General features: G+C 38.5%; 1 protein-coding gene, 1 long non-coding RNA gene and 2 pseudogenes across 3 annotated transcripts in view; 3 read left to right on the top strand and 1 right to left on the bottom strand.

The window, feature by feature from the left end:
- The window catches only part of LOC131786192 (uncharacterized), a 164,809-nt gene that overhangs the window by 13,415 nt on the left and 129,630 nt on the right, over positions 1 to 21,764 (top strand). Inside the window, exon 4 of one of the 2 annotated variants that reach the window (XM_066171715.1) lies at positions 3,579 to 5,620. The exons of the other annotated variant lie outside the window; for it this stretch is intronic. Coding sequence (XP_066027812.1) covers positions 3,579 to 3,644 — 66 coding nt within the window. The 3' untranslated portion in view covers positions 3,645 to 5,620. Of the gene's footprint in view, positions 1 to 3,578; positions 5,621 to 21,764 lie in introns of those variants that run through there. 2 annotated transcript variants of the gene reach the window in all.
- LOC131786188 (uncharacterized) overlaps positions 1 to 21,764 on the bottom strand; it is a 71,295-nt gene that overhangs the window by 20,828 nt on the left and 28,703 nt on the right. The gene's annotated exons all lie outside the window — the stretch shown is intronic.
- LOC131794338 (uncharacterized) lies at positions 6,823 to 8,006 on the top strand (annotated as a pseudogene).
- Positions 17,155 to 20,302, top strand: LOC136276933 (arf-GAP with coiled-coil, ANK repeat and PH domain-containing protein 3-like; annotated as a pseudogene).

Genomic DNA, 21,764 nt, shown 5'->3' with positions numbered 1-21,764 from the left:
GAAGTAAGAAGCAACAACATGAGGATTCCTATCAAAGCGAGCCCCATTTTCAGTCATACCTGGTCGGACACCTTGAAAACAAAGGATGACACGCTAGCAGTTTACTACAAATTTGACATGAAAATAATTCTTATGCCTCTTTGGAAAGAAAAAAAGGCTTGAACAGTAGACATCGCAAGATCTTTGGCTATGTTCCAAAAGCACTAGAAGTGCATGCATCGAGTTCTGGATGCACTTGAATAGTCTGTTTAACAAATGCAGACGTGCAGTTATTTTCATACCTACCAAATTATGACAAGACGAACAAAACAAAAAAAATACAGCCGTCCTGCCTCGAAGCAGGACAGATTTTGTCAGCATAAAAATCTGACAGATCAGTGCCTAAAAGTTTTTATAAGGAAATAACCAGTTCACGTGAATTTTACCAGGTGAGACTGACAGCTCGTAGTTGGCGAATCACATCTTTTGGTTTTAGGTGCTGACAGGGTTGGTGGGGGAGGGGGGGGAGGTGATCGGAAATGAGTGAGGATGCTTGTCACACCTTGCAGGGGTCAAAATCAGTGATCTGGAACCTTTTTACGGTGTCTCAAACTTTAGTGCACTACCAGAGACCTAGCTAGTATCTTTTAGGGTGTTTTTCGCTCAATAAAATACCTGAAATAAGCATTACTAGGACAATTTTAATGATCTGACTTGAGCCTCTGGAGCACATTGATAGAGGAGTTCTTATTTTTGAGATTTTTCAATTTTTTGTGTTTAAACTGGTACCTTTTAGGGTTAGATATCAATTGTTGCTACTCCCACACGGATAAGACTCAGGTACCTATTATAATTTTATAAGGGTACTTTTCGAAATTCCCGGCGCGCATCCTCGCCCTCTTATGTATGGGGGTTCCCGGGGGGTGCTGATACGTGCAGGACACTTGAAATTTAGCAAAGAAAAATTATGATGTGATTTTCAGTGAAGAGAAAAAGTTTCGTCAGCGTCTTGTAGCAACTGCAGAAGGGCCCCTTAGCACTGTGCGCTTAATTACGCGTCCCGCCAGACGGCAGGAAGCCAACAGAGTGCATACATTAGTATGGCAAACTCCGCCTCTGTCTGGACTTTTGGTAGCCTATTGACCAATTCTCAATCGAGGCCTAAGTCTGACGGGACGCGTAATTTTGCACAAGGTGGTAACTAGCCAGGTTATATGAATTTTCCAGACGTCCTGCGTACTATCTGTGGTACAATCAATCGAACTGACTTTTGTAAACATTCTTTGACTTCCGCCGGCAAAGGAATCATTGATGGATGTGGACATTTTAGTTTTCTGAATACAGTAATTCTTGGAAGGTTTTTATAGATATGAAAGGAGGGGAAAAAAACCCATCTCTTGGTAATTCTGAGGTTGATTCATCTTTGAATTTATATGTGTCACGCTTGTCATGCAACTAATATAATAATGTGGAGAAGATTTATAAACTGCAAATTTAATCTGGCTAAAATGCGGTAGAGCATAACTTGATCATCGAAACAGCTAATAAAATCATAAATAAACAAGGTAGGAGTGTTATGTTAGATTTCTTTACAAATTGTAGCGATTTATGCCAGTAAACGGTGGCGACAAGTAGACACACCATGAATATTTCATAGTCGCTAGCAGGTAAATTTTGCCGGACTTTGAGTTCGTCTCACGATAGAACAACACAAATACACAAGGCAATTTTTACAGTACCTTTATAATCATCCTTTTGTCTCTTAAAAGCTAGAAGCTCAGTAGAGTCTGTCATATCGGTCATTGTTAAAACTGTCTTTGTTTTGATACTACTTTTCGACATAGAAAAAGTATGTCGGACAAAAATATTCACAAAAAATGGTATTTCTGACGAATGAGTCTGCGAATAAGGCAGAAATAAATATTTTGTCGGCACGAGATACGACAAGACCTAGGCCTTAGGATCGAGCATCAAGGGTAATGATGCAGTGGTATATAAGGGAAAGTATAGCACGTGGTGTCCATCTAGGCCTCAGAACCAACCGTTCACCTCTGGCTGATGACAAATTCAGTGGTCTTTTTCTGATCTTTGCACGTGAAAGGAGTCGCCATTGTAACGGGTCAAATAATTTCCACTCTCCCTGTGTGGGTTCCGTCGCCCGTATTATGACTGGATTTCTTTTCTTGGTTGTGAATTCGGCGCGCTCTTGGGAAAGCGAAGTTTTTCTCTCAGACGACTCTCTTTCAGAAATCAGTTTCTGAAAGAACAACTTGGTATTCTTCAATAGCAAGGTTTGTTGGTCGGTCCAGTCCCTTCCGGTCAGGGTCACCTTTTCAGATGCCCCCAATTCGGCTTGTGCTGCTTTCGTAAAAGGCTCAAATTTAGTATTTTATCGGAACTGGTCTCCTGTAGTGCGTGCCTAAAGTTCTACATAGAGAGAACTCAAAGCTGTTTGCCTCGCCTTGGAAGCTTTCGCGAGTCATTTTTCTGGTGTTAAGGTTATTTGGTATTCCGGTAACCAGAACGTCGAATCTATTCTTCAAAACGGTAGTAGGGAAGCTGACATGCACCAATTGGCCCTCCTAGTTATCCAAATATGTCTTGAGTTTCACATATCACTGGAAGTTAAGTGGGTCCCTTGGGAGCTTAACGCTAAGGCTGATGCAATAAGCAATTTAACCGATTATGATGACTATACTATTAACGAAGCTATCTTTCAAAGAATTAACCTATTTTGGGGGCCCCACACCGTTGACAGATTTGCTTGTTCCTATAACGCTAAGGTACCAAGATTTAACACTGAGATTTTTTCAGACTGGCTGTGTAGTAGTAGATGCCTTCTCCCAAGATTGGGGGCACGATAATGATTGGATTTGTCCTCCAGTGTGCCTATTAATTAGAGTGGTAAAGCACATGGAATTGTGTAAGGCAAGAGGAACGGTTATCCTCCCCTTGTGGAAGTCCTCTTGCTTCTGGACTTTATTTTGTAGAGACGGTGTGCAATGGAACAGTTTCGTAATTGACTGGGTGTTTTTACCCAAGTTCCCAGGTCTCTTTAGAGAGGGAAAGGCCGAAACTCGCTTTTCGGTTCCAGACCCCTGGACTTTGATGCTATAGCCCTTCGAATTGATTTCGCCGCCCCAGATCTCCCTGTGCTTACGTAGGCTTCTGTACGAAGTTCAGTAAAGACTGTGATCGATGTAATTAGCCCGGCGGGCTTTTGTATTCACCGCGGAAGTTTTCTCTTCTGGGTGCAAACGTGATTTTTTTTCAGTCAATCCCAGCGTAATTGCTCTAAGTCCTTTGTACTTAGCTCATGGGTTGTTTGGCACTTACTCAGGCTTGAAGTGACTTAAATCATAGAATTGCTCGTCAATATTGCGTATTGCGTTATGACATGAGTTTGAGTCAAGAATTTATTCAGCATTGTTTGAAATTAAAGGAACCCATTTGTGGTCCACCTTGCAGATTCCAGTTGTCTATGTATTCTCTGTTGGAGTTTGATTATTCCCGGTTATTCTATTTTTATTTATCTATTTCTTTAGTTATTTCTTGTTGGATTGTACTCCTCACTTTGCCTTATTTTATCTCTCGTTTAGATATTTTTCATTCGGGATTTAGGGCATACCGGGACGGACCGCTTGACAACTTGCTTGAGGGACTGAAAGATCGACTGAAGACGACTGTACTCTCTTCCAAAGCAAATGGGACTGTTATGGTATACAACCGAGCTTTCCGCGGATGGAATCAGTTTGCAAACGATAAGTTAAACGGGAAAACCTTTCCCGCTAGCCCTTTTCATGTGGCTTTGCATTTACAACATCTTCTAGAGGAAACCCACTCCCCTAACGCGGTCGATTCTGCTTTCTATGGCTTAAAATGGGCCTGTGACTTGGCAGGAATCCCCTCCCCAACTGATGACCTAATTTGCTGAAGCCGTGAGGACGACGTCCAAAAGAGTTCTTGGTACCAGTGTCCTTAGTCGTAAAGAACCTATTTCGGCCCTTTTAATCCACGACATTATTAACAAATCAGACTTAGATAACCTTGTAAAGTTGCGTAATGTTACCATGTATATTTTATCTTTTGCCGGTTTCTTTAGGTTTGACGATGTGTCTAGAATAAGAAGAAGTGATATTTCCTTTAAAGAATGCTTCATGATTATTAAGGTTTTGAAAAGCAAGAATGACTAGCTCCGTAAAGGCGACGAAGTCGTTATCTTACAATTGTCTAGTTCTGTATGCCCCGTTGAGTTGCTTAAGAGGTGTTTAGTTTTGTTTAAGATACCCCTGATTCCAAAGATTTTATTTCAAGCCTATTTCTGAAGGGAAGGGCTCTTGCAAGCTTGTTGCCCCTGATAAGCCCATTTGTTACTCTACTATAAGGGGGGCTTTTCGCTGGGACCTGCAAAGTCTCGGAGTTGAACCGTCCAAGTTGGGTTTGCATTCTCTAAGATCTTGAGAAGCCATAACGATAGCAAATAATGGAGTAAACGATAGAGTTTTCCAACGATATGGTTGTTGGAAATCGGTACAAGCCAAAGACACATACGTAGACGATAATTTTGAACAATGACTCGAAGTATCGCGTTTTCTTGGGCTCTGAAGGCGTTTTCGTGTTCTTTTTGGTGGTATTATATCACCTAGCCTCGTGCGTCTTGCCCAATTCTTTGTCAGTCTATATATGCCTCGGGTTGGTTCTCGGCAGGCTTCCCTAAATAAACTTATTTGGTGTACACTACTGTGTTATTTGTTGTGTAGTGGAGACAAAATATGGTATTTCTGACGAATGAGTCTGCGAATAAGGCAGAAATAAATATTTTGTCGGCATGAGATACGACAAGGCCTAGGCCTTAGGATCGAGCATCATGGGTAATGACGCAGTGGTATGTAAGGGAAAGTATAGCACGTGGTGTCCATCTAGGCCTCAGAACCAACCGTTCACCTCTGGCTGATGACAAATTTATTTTAGTTTGAAAACATATTTTCTTTAGCTGTGAAGCCTCGTAGGATGGGCTGCCAACTGCTCTGAGTTTGGGCCATGGTTCCTACCCAGATTTCTTGTCATGTTTTTTCCCCAAAGGGGTTTTTTCTGGCAGGTTTTTTATGGCCTCTGTATAACCGTAATTATATCCTTGTAAGCGGTTGCCCATCTCTGTTAATCCAGACTTGGTGAAGTTTGCATGTTAGTAATGTATACCTTTTTTTTAATGTGTAAGGAATTGACTGTATATCAGGATTGTATGTGGTATATCAGTTGCGAATATATGTATGTATGCATACCCCGGGCTATATATGCCTCGGGTTGGTTCTCGGCAGGCTTCCCTAAATAAACTTATTTGGTGTACACTACTGTGTTATTTGTTGTGTAGTGGAGACAAAATTAAATATTTCTTTGCCAGCTTCAATAATGACCGGGGATTAATTTTAGATGATAAAACAAAGGATTATGCCGACAGAAATACCAGAGGTCAAGTAAATTCGTTACATGAGGTCACACAACTCGGGTAATATTCAGGGTGAAAATTTGCATATTTGAGCGGTCGAACGAAAGAACTCATTTCTCAAAAACTAAAATACATTTTCACAAAAAAAACCACACCACAGTTATTAGGACACATTGGGCTACAAAATGTGAAAGTACGGGAGAGAACGAATTTGGGCGACTTGCCGCTACTTGTCTGATGCATGTTGACATTAGCTCTTAATATTTTTCTGAACGATCTGTTCTCTTATATTAATCGTGCTTATTTGTCCAACTATGCCGATGATAACCAAATTTTTTTAAATGATCGCGATCCTGAGGTGGTTAAGTCCGTAATCAATGGCGATATCGCTGTCGCAAGTCTTTGGTTTGATGATAACAAGCTAGTGCTCAATCCCGAGAAATGTAAGGGTATTATTCTTCGAAAAAGCTATCCTGGTGATCTTTCGTTTAGTTTTAATGATGTGCAGGTTCCAATCGTAGACCATTTAGATATTTTAGGTGTAACTATCGATAACTAGCTAAATTTTAGCAAACACATTGCCAAGATTACTAAGAAAGTTGGAAAGTAGTTAGATGTTTTGAGCAGACTTAAGAACATGCTATCAATTTCCTTGAAAATGTGCCTCTACAACTTGTACGTAATGTCTTACTTCACTTGCTGTTCTACTATTTGGCTCAACTGTAATGAGTCTGATAATCAGAAGCTGGAAATGCGAGAGTTTTAAGGTGTGTCTACAACAAATGGGTGCCCCTTCATGATAATTATGACTACCGTTTAACTTTGTCTAATCGTCGACTACAGGACATTGCTATATTGATTTTTAAAGCTGTAAACGGCATGTAATCGGAAAATAAGCGACTTGTTTATCGTACGAAATAATGTGAAAAACTTAAGAGGCACCAACAAGCTCGTCGTCTCATGTAAGAATACTACAACCTTTGGCTTAAAATCTATATCTTTATTGGTGCCAAAGTATTGAATTCCCTACTGGATGAACTACGCTCAACGACAATTCTTAAGGAATTTAGGAATGCTGTAAGAGAGCTACATTTGCAATGTACAGTCTATTAAGATCTTCTCACTGTTATAATTTTTAAGAGTTAAGATTGTTTACTAACTTTAAGTAGTTGGAAAGTTAGTCATTAGTAATTTTTCAATTTTTCGTTAGTTTTCTTACTTTTTTCGGCATGTTAGCACGTACCGCCAGGGGCCTGATCAGCCTCGTTAACCCGAGCTGAAATAAAATTACGTACTTACTTACTTATTTCGCAGGTCTTTTTGTAAACGAAGAAAAGTCCCATTTGCAACCTATGCAGATAGGTGAATGGCTGGGTTTTGTAATCAACACCAATACCATGACTTTTTAAATTCCAGAGAAGAAGGTGCTCAAGCTTAAAAATCTTCTGAGCACCTCAATCACGGACGAGTCGTCTTCGTATCGCGAATTTGCTAGAATAGCGGGCTCTATAATTTCGCTTTCCTTAGCAGTGGGTCCTATTTCGCGTCTTTTCACCTCACAAATGTACCTAGCGATCGAGTCTCGATCAGGATGGGATCGCACCTTTCGTTTCCTTGCAGCACTTTTGGAAGAGTTGAAATCCTGATATTCGAACATCGGTTCATTTAGTGGTTACTCTCTTCGACCTCCGCCTGACACGTCTACCGTCATATTCCCTGATGCAAGCGATGTCGCCTTTGGCGGGTTTTCAGCATCGTTAGACGTTTTAGTGGCCACCGGTATGTTCACGTTTGATGACCTCGGTCAAAGCTCTACTTTCCATGAGCTAAAAGCTATCTACTATGTGTTATTGTCCTTCGCGGGCCAGCTTACGCACCAGAGGGTAAAAGTTTTCACTGATAATCAGAGAGCTTCCAGACTAGTGTCCATAGGTAGTTCTAAAGCTCGCCTCTAGTTGGTTACATTATCTTTATTTCAGTTTTGTTCTGCACGGGATATATCCCTCGAATCATAGTGGATTCCCAGATCGCTGAATAAGAAAGCTGATCAGCTCAGTAGGTTTTGCGATAAAGATGAATCCATCTGTTCTCCGGCTAGTGGCTGCCAAGTGGGGTCCCCACACAATCGACCGTTTTGCAACCTAGGACGATGATCCAAGATTTAACTCGAAGTTCACTTCTCCTGGTTCCAGTGGGGTGAACGCCTTGGTGCAAGACTGGAGTGGTGAAAACGATTATATTGGATTTGTCCTCCAGTCAGGCTCGTGGTGGATTCCGTCCGTCATCTGACATCATATGTTAGTCGCACAACCCTGATCATTGCAGAATGGCCCTCGTCGTATTTTTGACCTTTTTACGCCAGGGATGTCAGTTCAAGCCTATTGTGGTAGAAGTTTTTTTGCCCTCCCGGCGATGAGCAACTTTTTGCTAGAAGGGCCAGGACAGAAGCAAATTTATAATCACATGCGTCAGTCTTTCGCGGCTGCCCAAAATTCAGAATGTTACAGCTTTACGTTTAGATTTTCAGCGAGTTTCTTTTCTATATCCGCGTAGCATAGCATACCTTAATTGGCGTGCATAATTTATTTTTTGCATTTTTTGACACATGTGTTTGGGCCTCTTTGGTCCGTGTTTTTGGCCGGAGTTCGTCCATGCTTTTGGCCTGATTTGGCCTGTGTTTTTGGCCTGATTTCGCCGTATTTGTGGCTAGATTTGGCTCGTGATTATGGCTTGATTTTTCCCGTGATTTTGGCCCGATTTGGCCCCTACTTGTGGCCTGTTTGGCTCGTAATTTTGGGCTGATTTGGCCGAAGATCAAGTTGTTTGAGCGTTTGGGGGGATTTTTTCCCTTTTCGGTTTTATTATCAAACACCTATTCAAATTAAATGGTTTTGAGATGACTCCTTGTTTTTGTTTCAGACGTTCTTCTTTCCGGGACCAATCATTAAGTCGTTTGGTTCCAGGCCTTCTACGTTTGCAGCTAGGATCGAAGGCTCCATCCACTGTGTCTATGTATAAGTCTGGCTGGTTAAGATGGTGAAAGTGGGCTTCTTCGAAGAATGGTAAACCTGTAAATCTGGCCAAGCCTTTGTATATCGCCTTGTTTATCAATGAACTTACGAACATTTGTGTGGAAAAATTTATGGGTGTGTCACCCATTGAACTTACGCTCTATGGAGGGTCATACTATGGCCAGGATGGAATCTTGCCCCACTGGTCGTCCACTCGTGAAATCATCTGTCGAAGCAGCGAAAAGGAAGCTAGCTCGTCCAGTGCAGCTAAAAGAGCCTTTGTTCGCAGATAGAGTCCAAGCAATTGCTGATGCTTGAGGGTCCGGGACTGGGCTTATTTAAAGGCCTGGATCCGGGAATTTAAAATAAGAGGGGAGCGAGATGCGGGATTGCTATCATGAACGGGACTCGGGAATCGGCGTTTTTGAGGAGCGGGATTCGGGAAATAATCACTTAAACGAATCGAGAACCGGGATGTCCGTCGACGAGAATTTATGAAGAAATTGATCTTCTCAACCCACGAAAAGCACCAGGCGAACAGGTTCTTTAGCATTCAGGAGGCGGTCGGGCTGTTCAGCGACACTCTTTGAGTCATTGTGTGGCAATGAAAATTATATCAGAAGCGAAGTTAACAATTAACCAAAAATCCTCAATGGTCCAAAGGGTAACAAGGCATCTAAGACTGCTGCGTCAGTTGAAATGCTTAACGGCCTCGAAAACCCCCACGGTGTTAGATTACCCAGGAAACTTTGCAAATGCAGCAAAAGATGGCTTAAAGGGGACAACCCGTTGGGCGGTGTACTATTTTACAAATCCAATTCTTGGTATCCTTTACTTGAGACGGGAAAAAACGGTGGCAATAGCTGTAACTCCCCCTTTGTTCCTCTATCAGAGAGAAATTTAGCCAGGCGAACCGGTCAGCCTCGAACGCTCTGACTTCGAGGAGCAGCAAGGAAACAGCAGAAAACAAGACGAATAGGAAGATGGAATATTATCGTACGATTCCCCGTGTGATGATGGTTACATGGTGACATTCCATCTTTGGAGCGAGAGGCTGATTTTTACCTGGTGAAGATGAAAATAAACTTCGAAAGAAGTATTTGCTTCAACTGCAGTGTAACGGCTGCCACGCCTTTGCCATCGGACATTGATTCGCTTTAACTTTGATTCGTGTTAAACCGCAACAATGATGTTACTGTTTGTCCGTTAGGGACGTGATCTTTTAAGTTTCACCCGGAACTGCATTTTAGTTGGTTGTTTTGCTTTGGGCTAATGATAAGACGTGTTTACCGGAAGAGCGCCTTTTTGCCCACCTTATCTTGAAGTTCGTTTTGGTTAAACTCTTACAAGCGAGACTGTTATGCAAGTGCCTTTGTTCCTTTTCTTTGTGCTTGTCTAAATATCTAGTATTTTGGCAGTTTCGCCTAGTTTTTACACAATTTTCCTTATCGCTCGTTTTCGCAACCTTGTAACACGTGGCTTACGTTGTTCACGCTTCGTTAGAACGCTACCCGTTTTTCCCACTTGGCTATTAGTTTTTGTTAGAGTTCGTTTTCAAGCGGTTTTCCTTTATCCTTTTTTTAAATTGGGCTCACCTTTTTCCTTACTACGTTAAATAAAACGATTTTGTGCGCAAAATATATCCTCGCTTTATAGTGTCTTCATTTGCGAAACTCGTAGTTGTCGTCGAAATGTTGCTTCGCTTCTGTCGTCGGCTACAAGCAGAATTGTGTTCAATTAAGTCTTCTTTATCTCCCTTGTTATGAAACTATGGGATTGCTGTCATCTTTTGTGTTTTATGCACTTGTTGACATTGTTCTTCGTTTCTTTGATACCGACCTGTCTGTATTAATTTGTTTGTCTGTGATCGAAGTTTAACGGAAGGAAGTCGTTACCGTGACTGGCGTACGTTATTCGGGAAAAACTTTGAAAACTTCTAAAATAAACGATATCATTACCCTTGTTCGTCGTATAGTTGAGGCTAAGTCTCGCAAATATTTCCACTCTAGCAAATAAGTTTCCGTAACTACGCTAAGAGATAATTTTACAAAGCACATAGACCCTTTCGTGGACAATGTTTCCACGTTCGGTATGCATGGTATTAAGTCTGGTGCCGCCTCCAACCCCGCTTACGGACGTATTCCAGGTGACCTATTGGATATACACGCGGGGTGGAAGTGTCCTTCTTTAAAGAGTAGATGTATTAAGCACACAGAACACAGATGGTGGCTGTTTAAATGTGTCAAAAGTACTTTTGCTGTAATTTAATTGTTACATACATACATACACTTTATTGAGCGTCCCTAAAAAGGGCTTTTTAGCATCAATATTAAAAAGAAAATTAAATAGATAAATGAATGAATTAATTGCATCCCTAATTGATAAAATGTAATGTAAAAATATCTACAAGGATAACTAAATGAATAATTAATCATATCACTAATTGATAAAAATACTATGTAAAAACTATCTGCTAGGATAACTAAATGATAACTATATACAATGATTATCATCTAACCTAGTTCATGTCACAAGTCAGGTCTTTGATTAAACGTCATCATCATCATCAATCTTTATTTATACACGAAATCATATCATTTTACATGGTCTTCCTAGGAATCGTGTTTAAGTTATACTAAAATATTTTAAGAACTATTGACTATAATGTTAAACATACAAAAACAAAAACAAAAACTTATATAATGAGTAACAAGGAACTATTTACTATAATGTTAAAAATACAAAAACTTATATCATGAATAATAAGAGTTACAATGGTGTATCAGAGAAATCTTTCCCATGAAACGAAGTTTTAAAAACATTCAAACTGGGCAGTTTTTTAATCTCAGAAGGAATCCTATTCCACAGAACAGATCCTCTGTAGTGTAGGCTCCCTTTTGCAGACTCAGTTCTGGGTCTGGGGACATAATAATTTAGCTCAGAATTTCTAAGATTGTGTGAGTGTACATTTGAGGTGTTGGTAAAGATCCGCCTCAGATACGATGGGGAAAGATTATTATGTATTTTATACATTGTCACAGCCAACTGTTTAAGTCTTACATGTTCTAGCCTTTCCAAGCCAAGCTCATTCAACAAAACACTTGAGCGAACATCATAGTTAGAAAAGGTGAGAATTCTAGCAGCCCTATTCTGCGGCTTTTGAAGATTGTCTGCTAGTCCCTTATTGATATTACCCCATACGGCACTACAGTAATTAAAATATGGCATCACCAGTGCATTATACATATTCACTCTAGTATCAAGTGGTATAAAATTACTTACATGTCTCAAGATAGCAATAGCAGCGGATATTTTCTTTGAAATGATATGAATGTGTGGGCGCCAGCTTAAAGATTCAGAAATTTGAACTCCAAGGGTTTTATGTTCAATTACTCTTTCTAAGGGAGTGTTATTGACTTTGATTGTGAAGTCACTATTTATTTGGGATAACTTAAATTGGCTCCCTATAAGCATGTATTTAGTCTTCTTCACATTTGAAGTTAATTTGTTTGCTGACAGCCATGACTGGATTAAATTCATATCATAATTCATTTTATATTCAAGGACCCATGGGTCTTCTGCAGATGTGGTAAGGGTAGTATCATCTGCATACAATCTGGGTTTTGAAAACAAATCACATGAAGGGAGATCATTAATATAAATAGTGAATAAGAGAGGGCCTAAAATAGACCCCTGTGGAATGCCACATGTTATATTACAGAAATCAGATTGAGCTCCATCAATGAACGTTTGTAGCTTTCGATCAGATAGATAGGACTGGAACTAGTTTAGAGATTGAGAACTGACCCCATAGAGTTTAAGCTTTCCCAGAAGGACAGCATGATCCATGGTATTAAAAGCTTTTTTCAAGTCTAGGAATATCACCCCATTTAAGAGACTGTTGTCAATATTCCATAGCCATTCATTCGTAGCCTCAAGTAAAGCTGTTTCAGTAGAAAACATAGGTCTGAAGCCATCTTAAAAGCTTTAATATTTGTTATTTCCTTTAGGTCTTTGCTTAAGCTATTCCATATTTTCACGCCACGATAATAAAAGGCGCGTTGACCAGCAGTGATTCTACAATGTGGAATATTGAGGCTGTTTCTATATCTTGTCTGCCTGTTGTGAACAGTAGCTTGAGTTGAAAATTTGTCCGACAAGTAGCTAAGTGACAGTCCTTGAAGACATTTATGCATCATAACTGCATCATTGACCATAAGTCTTTGTTTGACATTTAGCCATCGAAGTGATCTCAGACCTGCAGAGATATAGTCATATTTGCGAAGCCCTAAGATAATCCTGGCTGCAAAATTTTGAACAAGCTGGAGCTTATGGATGTTTATCGCCGAAGTGTTGCTCCAAACTGAGGAGCAATAAAAAAGCCTGCTGAAAACAAAACTATTAATAATCAACGAAAGCGTTTCCTTATCAAATAAATGCTTAATTCTATTGATCTGGATCAGTTTGTTCATACAACTAGCAACCGTTGTACATATGTGTTCATTATAGGAGAGGTACTGATCTAGAAACACTCCAAGATCCTTTGCTACAGGTGTTGGTAATATTGGTTTACCACAAAATGCTTTTGTAAAGTCAAGTAATCGTTGTAGCAATTACAGCACGCCTACCACAAGAAGTTTGGTTTTATCTGGATTCATAAGCAGTGAATTGTGACAGCACCACCGACAAATTTCTCTTAAATCGGAGTTAACTGTGGAGACTGCGTCACATAACTCATTAGTTTTAAATTTCAAGTAAAGTTGAGTCATCAACATAACAAGCAGTTTGACAGAGTTTAGGCACAGTTAACAAATCATTTACATAAACAGGGAACAGGAAGGGGCCAAGAATGGACCCCTGTGGAACGCCATAATCAACTAGAAGAGACTGTGAGACTATATTCCCGATACGAACGTGCTTCCTCTGAGGTAGCTTTTGAACCATGCTAATGCTGATGGTGACACACCAAGGCTGCGAAGTTTCAGCAGCAACATCGTTCACGTCCCTTGCAAAATAAGACATGAATATTCTTGTTATTTCTAGAAAATTTCAAGAAATTTCTAGAATTTGCCAGTTTTCTCTCCGGAAAATTCTAGACCATTCTAGAATGTTAATGAAACATGCTAATCAAGGTAGAATCTGCCAGAATTTGCCAGCTTATTCCAGAAATCACAAAATAGGATAAAATCAGGTTTTTTCCAGCTTATTACAAAATGTAGATTTCTAGAGTTTTCTAGAAAATTCTTTCATGCTCCTTAAAGAAGCGTTGATATAGATAATGTATCAATTTCCAGCTTTTTCTATCAGGATGGCTACTGCGCAGATTTTAAACTGTATTGTTTGTCACGAACTGGTATGGCCTCGGCAGCAAGCGGTTCAGTGCCATGGATGTTTTCGCTGGAACCATCGAATGTGTAACACTGGTAAGTTATATTTACTTATATATACTCTGATACTCTAAAAAGTAGAGACCTGGGCCAGGATTATAAGTTGATGGAGGATCTAATTTCTCTTTTATACAACTGTTGTTGCTTATCTTACACCTAACAGAAGACATCTAAAAGTAAAAAAAAACTCATTACGCTGACCAAAACTGAACCGTGACCAATGTTATTTAGTTTCTTATATCATCTGACAGTGAACTTACTTAAAATGAACTTACTTAAAATCCGTGCATTTTGTAAATAGGTTTTCCACTAAAATATTTTGCACTTGTAAATATTTATAAAAGTATGTATTGTTATTAAAATGTTGTTGATATTATACATGTTATATTTTATTTCTGACTCGTTTTGAAGGCTGGAAAACAAACTCTGATTGTTTCTGAAAAATGTTAACTCGTTAATTCACATCGTAACGCATTTTTCAAGTAAAATTTTGAGTTATACATTTTTGGAACACATTTGGAAGCCATCGGAGTTTGTTATTCAACAGTTTTAAATTACCGCGATGTTAGTGCTCACACGCCGGCTTTTTCTGGATCTGTCAAAAATATGCAAATTGTTTGGAAGTCAGCCAAGCGAAACTAGCATTAACTTAAAATTGTTCTGACCCAAGTATCAGCATTACATCCGAAGTATCAGTAAGCACCCTTTTTACTAAGCTATTACTAAGTTATTACTAGACATTTGGCGTTGGCGAAGTGACCAGTAGGACGTTGGCCAAGCGATTCATCGCGTTGGCGAAGCAAACAAGGACGTTGGCGAACGTGACGTTGGCGAAATCACTCGTTGGCGAAATCACCGCAATTCGAAGATCAAACCAAGGAATTCGAAAGAAAACGGGTTTACCAAGCATTTGTAGCACTTCAAAACGAAAATCAATGTAATTGAGAAAAATACTGGGTGTATAAACTCACCAAATACTGCAAGAACATGTCCCTGAAACAACATGGGTCTCTTTGTCGCTGGATCTGTTCCTTGCAGTGAACATTCATCTCCTTCTCTCACATTGAAGGGATCACGAACGATGATCTTCGAGGAACTCTGCGCCTCCACTCCCCACGATCCCCAGTCAACAACAACGTACCTGTGCTTTGGCATTTTCGGAAATCAAAACTAAACAGAACTCAGCTGAACAGGACGAAACTGAAAGTTAAAACGGACGCCAAGGACGATCACGGTAAAACACGTGGAGATATGAATGTCACACCGCGAACAGACGCTTCCACATTCAAATCTGGTGGGACTTTTGCTTTGATCGTATTGAAAAGCTGTGGTCACTTCAAAGTCGGCGAGAAATATCACAATCTGGCATGGGTCGAAAATAAACACGTGTGAAATTCTTCAGGGGCAAGGTTTGCCAGATGGTTATTCTTCTTGTTCGCTTCACGCCCATTCTGTCCAAGCATCACTCTTTCTTGCAAAGTTAATAAAAAAAATTCGTAACAAAGTCCTCCGCTACAAAGTAAAGGATTCCCTGGACACACTTCGCATTTTTTGTGAAGCAAGCGGCCGTTGCAACCACAACTGCCAATCCGCCATGTTTGTTTACCAAATGCCGATGAATTTCATCGCTGACCAGTTGATCGCTGCAACGACGGCTCTTATGTACGCGATCGCTGTGGACTGTATCCTTGAGGAAATCATTCACTTTTCTGGCAACCCAAACGATTGGTGTGTTGCTAGGGCTCCGAATTGCTGTGGTCATTGTCGATAAAGTTGTTTGTAATGAACAAAAAAGTGAGTCATTTACTTATTTATCATTGTACTTGTAGTGTTAAGTATCTCTGCAAAGTTGACTCTTCATAATATGAGGCCTGACAAAAGCAACCATTCTCAAGGTGTCAATGGTAGTCACAATGTGACTCTCAATTGTTCATTCTTCGGAAAAATTTGGACTAAACACAAACAGGAAGATAACAGAAACAATCTATTCCAGCTGTTTCTTGTATTTTCATTAGTGTAAATTCCCTTATGTAAATTTCTTATTCAAAACTCTGCGGTGAACAGAATTTGTCGGAGTTCTTAATTGATTAAGAGAAACTTGTTTAAAACCAACAATGTTAGTCACTGATTAGATGACTGTATAATCAGACAAATCTGCTAATAAGTATTGAATAGTGGCTTTGCATTATGAAAAAAAATCAGCATGTTGAGAATCCACTTTTCAATGACAGGTGACTTATAACTGTACATCAAGTGTACCTGCCCAAAACTGATTAATCTAATTACTCAGGGTTTCCAGAAACATTATTGTAAATATCAAATCACTGATCACCGCTTCTAACAAAAAAGAAAAGATCCCACTGATCTTGAAAAGGTAGATCTAGAATTAAAAAAAAAAACAGAGCCAATGATAGTTGTGTAAGTTTTACAACTTTGAATCTATTATGTATGGCAAGCTATAAGGTAAAGTACATCTTTTCATTTTCTTATTCAAGACTTTAAAATAAAATGAAACTGACTAAGCTGACAATTTCTCCCAGTTTTGCTAAATGTAAATTAGTTGTTAACTATTTCTAGCTTATTCCAGTTTCCTGCAAGAAATATAGACTGGAAAAAGCTATCAATTTCTGGCAGCAGCTGGTGCATGCGTCAAATTCCAGCTATTTCCAGCTTTTGAAAGAACTTAAAACTTGGAAAATGTTTTCTTGAAAGAAGCTAGAATAGGATTCTGGAATAAAGCTGTCATATTCTAGAAATTTTGAGAAACTTCCAGAAATTATCAGAAAGCTGCACATCGTTCTTATAGCTACTTAGTTGTAGTCTGCTTATACAGTGTATGTCAAACGTAGTATAGTCTAATGGTGGGAGATGTGAGTTGTGCTTGGCCTGTCTCAGATTTTCTGCCTTATTTTCTTTTAGAGCTTTTTGAGGACAGGTTTTTCTGGCCACTCTGGCACGCTTGCAAATTATTTTGTCAATTCTTTACTTCAATTTGGTAATGCTTGTTTTAACAGGAGTTTGGGTGTACATGTCTTTAAAGTTTGCTCATTGACTCCTGATGCATGGGAACCAGAGCAAGTCAAGATAACATAAGATGCATACCTTTATTATTTGTAAGCACTATGTTTTGAGTTCGCAACTGTTGTACTGGACAATGCTCTGGCATAATTTTAAATGGGCTTGCATCTTAAAGTGATCAAGGCATAGTCTCTGACTTGGTGATGGAATATTTTTAATTTTAGAGAAAAGGTACAGATAAAATAGAAATAAATGAATGTTATGTAGTAATTTTAGGTTTTGTTTTTAAGTTAATGACAGAATCGGGAAATGATTAGTCAACGGAATTCTTGAAGCAAAAGTCAACTCCCATACAAATAAACCAACTCCTCAAAGTAGCAGGTACTGTTTGTTGTTTTAAATATTAATTCCTAAAGTTTTATAGTTTATAACATTATTTGAAAAATAATTATTAAATTATTTTTGTTGAAGGGGTGAAAGAGAGACTTGGATGAAGTTAAAATATGTACAGCACAAGTTTGTTTCCCTGGAAACCTTTCTAAAAAACTGTCAAACTTTGGACAAAGAGATCATTAGAAATCTTGCAAGAATGAAAGTTCACCATGAGGAAAGGTGCACACATTTGGCCTTTGAGAGAACAGACTCTGAAAAAGTAAACTTTTCCAAAGGAAACTTGCCATGAAGTCAAAGTCAAAGATGGACAACTGAATGAGTGCCCCTGCTGAAATACTCTCGCAGATGTAGGAAGTGAAGACTCTGAAACGTTAGAACATGTTGCTTCAAATTTTCTCAGTGATGAGACTGCTAGCAGTGACTCACATGATGAGGACAGACCGGGAACTAGTGCACCATCAACATCATGGTGAGATAGTGAGAGGCGACGGGCAGCCTCCATTGGAGTAGCTATGTCTTCTGACAAGGGTAGAGATAGAGGAGGTTCATTTGATTCAACCAGAAGTGAAGATGGTCTGACTCACGAGGCAACCATTTCTGAAAGAGTGCAGAATAATGGCGATGGTGACCTGGAGAAAAGACTGAAGGAGGACAAGGAGAAAGCAATTGCTGTGTTGAAAAGAGTTCATCCCAGTAGGGTATGCACCTTAAATTACCAAATAAAGAGATCTGTGCTATCTATTTATTTATTTGTTATATCATATGCTGTTTTGTAATGTCCTGAGATTTATTAAGTTGATACTTAGTGGTGATTATTCACCTTTTACACTCAAACATCAGCATGCATATTCTCCATACTGTTCTCTATACATTTAGTGACATGATAACAAGGAGAATTTGTTTAACAATTCAGTGCCTCTTTAGTTGGTGATCATGTCCTTTATTCTTGTGATGTTAATGTGTGATTCATGGGTGATACTGTAAGAAAAAAGTAGATGCTGGTCACTCTCAGGGGTCAACAGTTTAATGGTACATGACATTGCTTGTGGCTTGTTTTAATTGTGGGTTTTTGTTGCAGTTACTTTTCAAAGCAGCAGAATGGAAGAGTCTTCCTCTTATGGCTGCATCACTTGCAGAAGGTAGACAAGAACATGCTGCACTTATTGTTTATTTAATGGCTGCACATACATTTCTGGAAAGTGATACTTACAGTAATCACACAAACTGTGTGTAACTTTCCACTTTCCTCAAAAATGTACAAGTCATGAAAGTGTTTATGGAAAATTTTCAGGTTCCAAAGTGAACTGGGTAAATGAGGAAGATGAATGAAAAACAGCACTTCACCAGTCTGTCTTTGGGGTAGGTTTGACTCTTTCTATTGACTGTAGTCTGCTATGCTGAGTACTTGCAATTCCTTCATGGAAGGGTCATCAATTCTAATGAAATAGTTATTTTTCTTCCTCAAGGGATCATTAACAGCTTGTGAATTCCTTTTACAAAATGGAGCCAAAATAAACCAGAAAGACTAGAGGGGAAGAGGTGCACTTCATCATGCAGCACTTCTTGGGCAGACAGGGTGAGTTGATCAAAAATAACATTCTATTAAAACCATTTTCTCTCTTACCTTCAATGTTCTCTGCAGTCATTGTGAGTGTATTGAGAACCTTGCTTGTGTCTGTAATGCAAAGCATTCTACTTCTTTTTCTTTCTTGCTTCAAGTTGTTATTATCAGTATATGAATATTGGTAAGGTTAAGACTTACAACCACATGTTTCAGTAAAAATTCCATAATTGTGTGTTCTTAAACTTTAACTTTAAAGTTAACTTATTTCTATTACCTTTCATGAGGGCTTTTATAAACCATGCAAAGTGACTTTTCCATTATTCATATTGTTAGGGTTTTTTCTGGTTTTCAAAATAGTAGCCAACTTACAGATCAGAAGTCGTTTTATGTGACTTCTCTCACCTAGAAGATTGGAAAACACAATCATTTGTGGCCTGTGGCTATTTTTTTAGAACCATTTTTGTTCTGACCTTCACTATTTCCCGCAGTCTTTGTGAGTCTATTAAGAACCTTGCTTGTTTCTGTAAGGCAAAGCATTTTATTTCTTTTTCTTTCTTGCTTCAAGTTGTTATTATCAATGTATGAATATTAGTAAGTTTAAGACTTACAACCACGTGTTCCAGTAAAAGTTCCATAACTATGTGTACTTAAACCTAGTTTCTGTAGCTCTTAGCAACCAGTTCTTTCCTTAGCATAGTGTCTATCTCCAGAACACAATACAGTGGTGTGGCCAGGGCTTAAAACAGTTCACCCAGCTGTGGCATCATCTGTCATCACTTATATTAATACTGCTCCTTTATTTTCAGTCCTATCCTCTTGTTCCTGAAGCGAGGAGGTAACCAGCATGATGTTGATGAGAATGGAGAGGTGAGTGTGAACATAATGTGGTGATGCATGAAAAAAGCCCTTGGAGACAACCTCCCATGAACTGCTAGACCTTCCTTCCAAATTAATCTGTATTCCCTTGGAAAACAGAGGAAGCAGTAGATGTTGCATAAAAGGTTACAAGTGGCTTTAAAAACAGTGCTCATGAAAGTTTCTTTGATCAATTTCTTTGGTTAATTTCAGGACCCTCTTACAATTGCACTAAAACTAACAATTGCAGATATTGTTACTCTGTAAGTATACAAATACAATATAACAGTAGATGTTGTCTGATTATGATGCTGTTCCTAGGAACTGTTTTTTTTATTTATCCTTTAAGAGGTGAATGAAAGAATCCAAAAAATTGGAATTGGAATTCACACAGCAGTCTTTAGTCATTGTCTTCTTTTGTTAAATAATCATTGTTAGGAATTGTAAATTTTATATCTACACCTTGTTTTTGGATGTCAGGTTATTTTGGTATCTATTATGGTAAACATATAGCTACTTTTGGTCCATTTCTAACTTGTCAACATTTACTAGACAGTGTAAAATTAAATTGTGTTATAGGTTGAGACTGGCAAGACTGAATGAAGAAATGAGAGAAGATAATGAGATTGCCCAGGGTAAGATCTTTTAAAGAGTGCTCCATCTATTTCTTTCTGATTTGTTTTGTTTGTTGTTGTTTTTGTTTTAATTATCAGTGAATTTAAGGAGTGGCAAGCAATGCAATCCAACCACAGCATTGTTCATCATGTTTGTCTACAACAAAAGTCCACTATCCCTGGATATTTCTGGGCAAGCAGTATGATGAAAAATATTATGATACCATAAATCAAATGCACTCTACTTATCCATGATTACAATTAGTTGCAGAGGGAAATTACTCATCAATCACTCAAAGGGGTGTAAAGGTGAACCCTTTACACCCCAACATCATTATGCATATTCTCCATACTGTTCTCTATACATTTCCAAGGGTCTAACAAGGAGAATTTGTAAAACCATGAAGAACTTTGTTAGTTGCTGATAATTTCCTTCATTCTCGTGACTTGAACATTTGATTTAAGGGATAGATTGTAAAGAGAAATTAGAACCTTGTCACTGTCATGGATTAAAGGACTAACTGCTGTCATTTTTTTGTTTCAGGTGATGTTACATTCAAAGATGTATTCAGAGATTTTTCTAATATGGCATCCAGAGATCCTGACAGGCTTAAACGCAATTTTGATGCAAGTGGACCAAGTAGACAGACACAACTGTGATAACAAAATCAATTTGTTCCACCTTCAATTGAAAACAAATATTTGAGGTCACTTCACATCAAAATGTTTCATTGCTCAAAAATAAGCACACAAATTCTCATTTCACTAAAGAAACCAATTTGAATATTCACTCTAGATTTAATCATACCACAAACACAAAACGAGTACAATAATATAACAAATTTATGTTTAGTTTTGTAGTAATTTACACTAATCAGGACTTAATGTTTCACCCCAAAAATATTACTACCTGTCATGTAATGTAGGAAAACTGATCAGTACAAATTAGCATATTTTTTATTCATTAGGAATGTAAAATTTTCCCCATGATAATAACAGCATCGTTTAGAGGAGAGGATGGAATCTCGCACTGAAAAATCTGAGGAAAGAAAACATATTAGTAAATCATTCATTTAAAAAAAGGAATGAAATTTGTAAATAAAATTTCCCCTATGACAACTGAATGGAAGGAAGGACATCAATGTTTAATGAAGAGTTGACTGTATGAATACTATGGTCAAAAAGTCAAAGTTGAACATGATTATATTAATATTACAATGCTCAATTATGAAAAAGTGTACAGACTAACTAGTATTGAATCATTATTTAGTTGATTTTGACCAGATTTAGTGGTTTCCTCCATTAGATTGATGTTGATTTAAAAAATCAAAAACAAACTGATCTCTGCCTTTGTGTTTGAAGTCCCATCAGCTAATTTTGTTTACCTTTTTACACCCTAACATCAGTATACATATTCTCCAAACTTTTTGTCATACATTTTCTGAGGGGCTGGTAAGGAGAATTTGTTTAACAAACAAGAGCTGCTTTATTTGGTGA

The sequence above is a fragment of the Pocillopora verrucosa genome, chromosome 9 (genome assembly GCF_036669915.1).
Source record: "Pocillopora verrucosa isolate sample1 chromosome 9, ASM3666991v2, whole genome shotgun sequence".
NCBI classification, from domain to species: domain Eukaryota; kingdom Metazoa; phylum Cnidaria; class Anthozoa; order Scleractinia; family Pocilloporidae; genus Pocillopora; species Pocillopora verrucosa.
The sequence above is the reverse complement of the archived record's forward strand: the minus strand, read 5'-3'. Positions and strand labels throughout refer to the sequence as shown.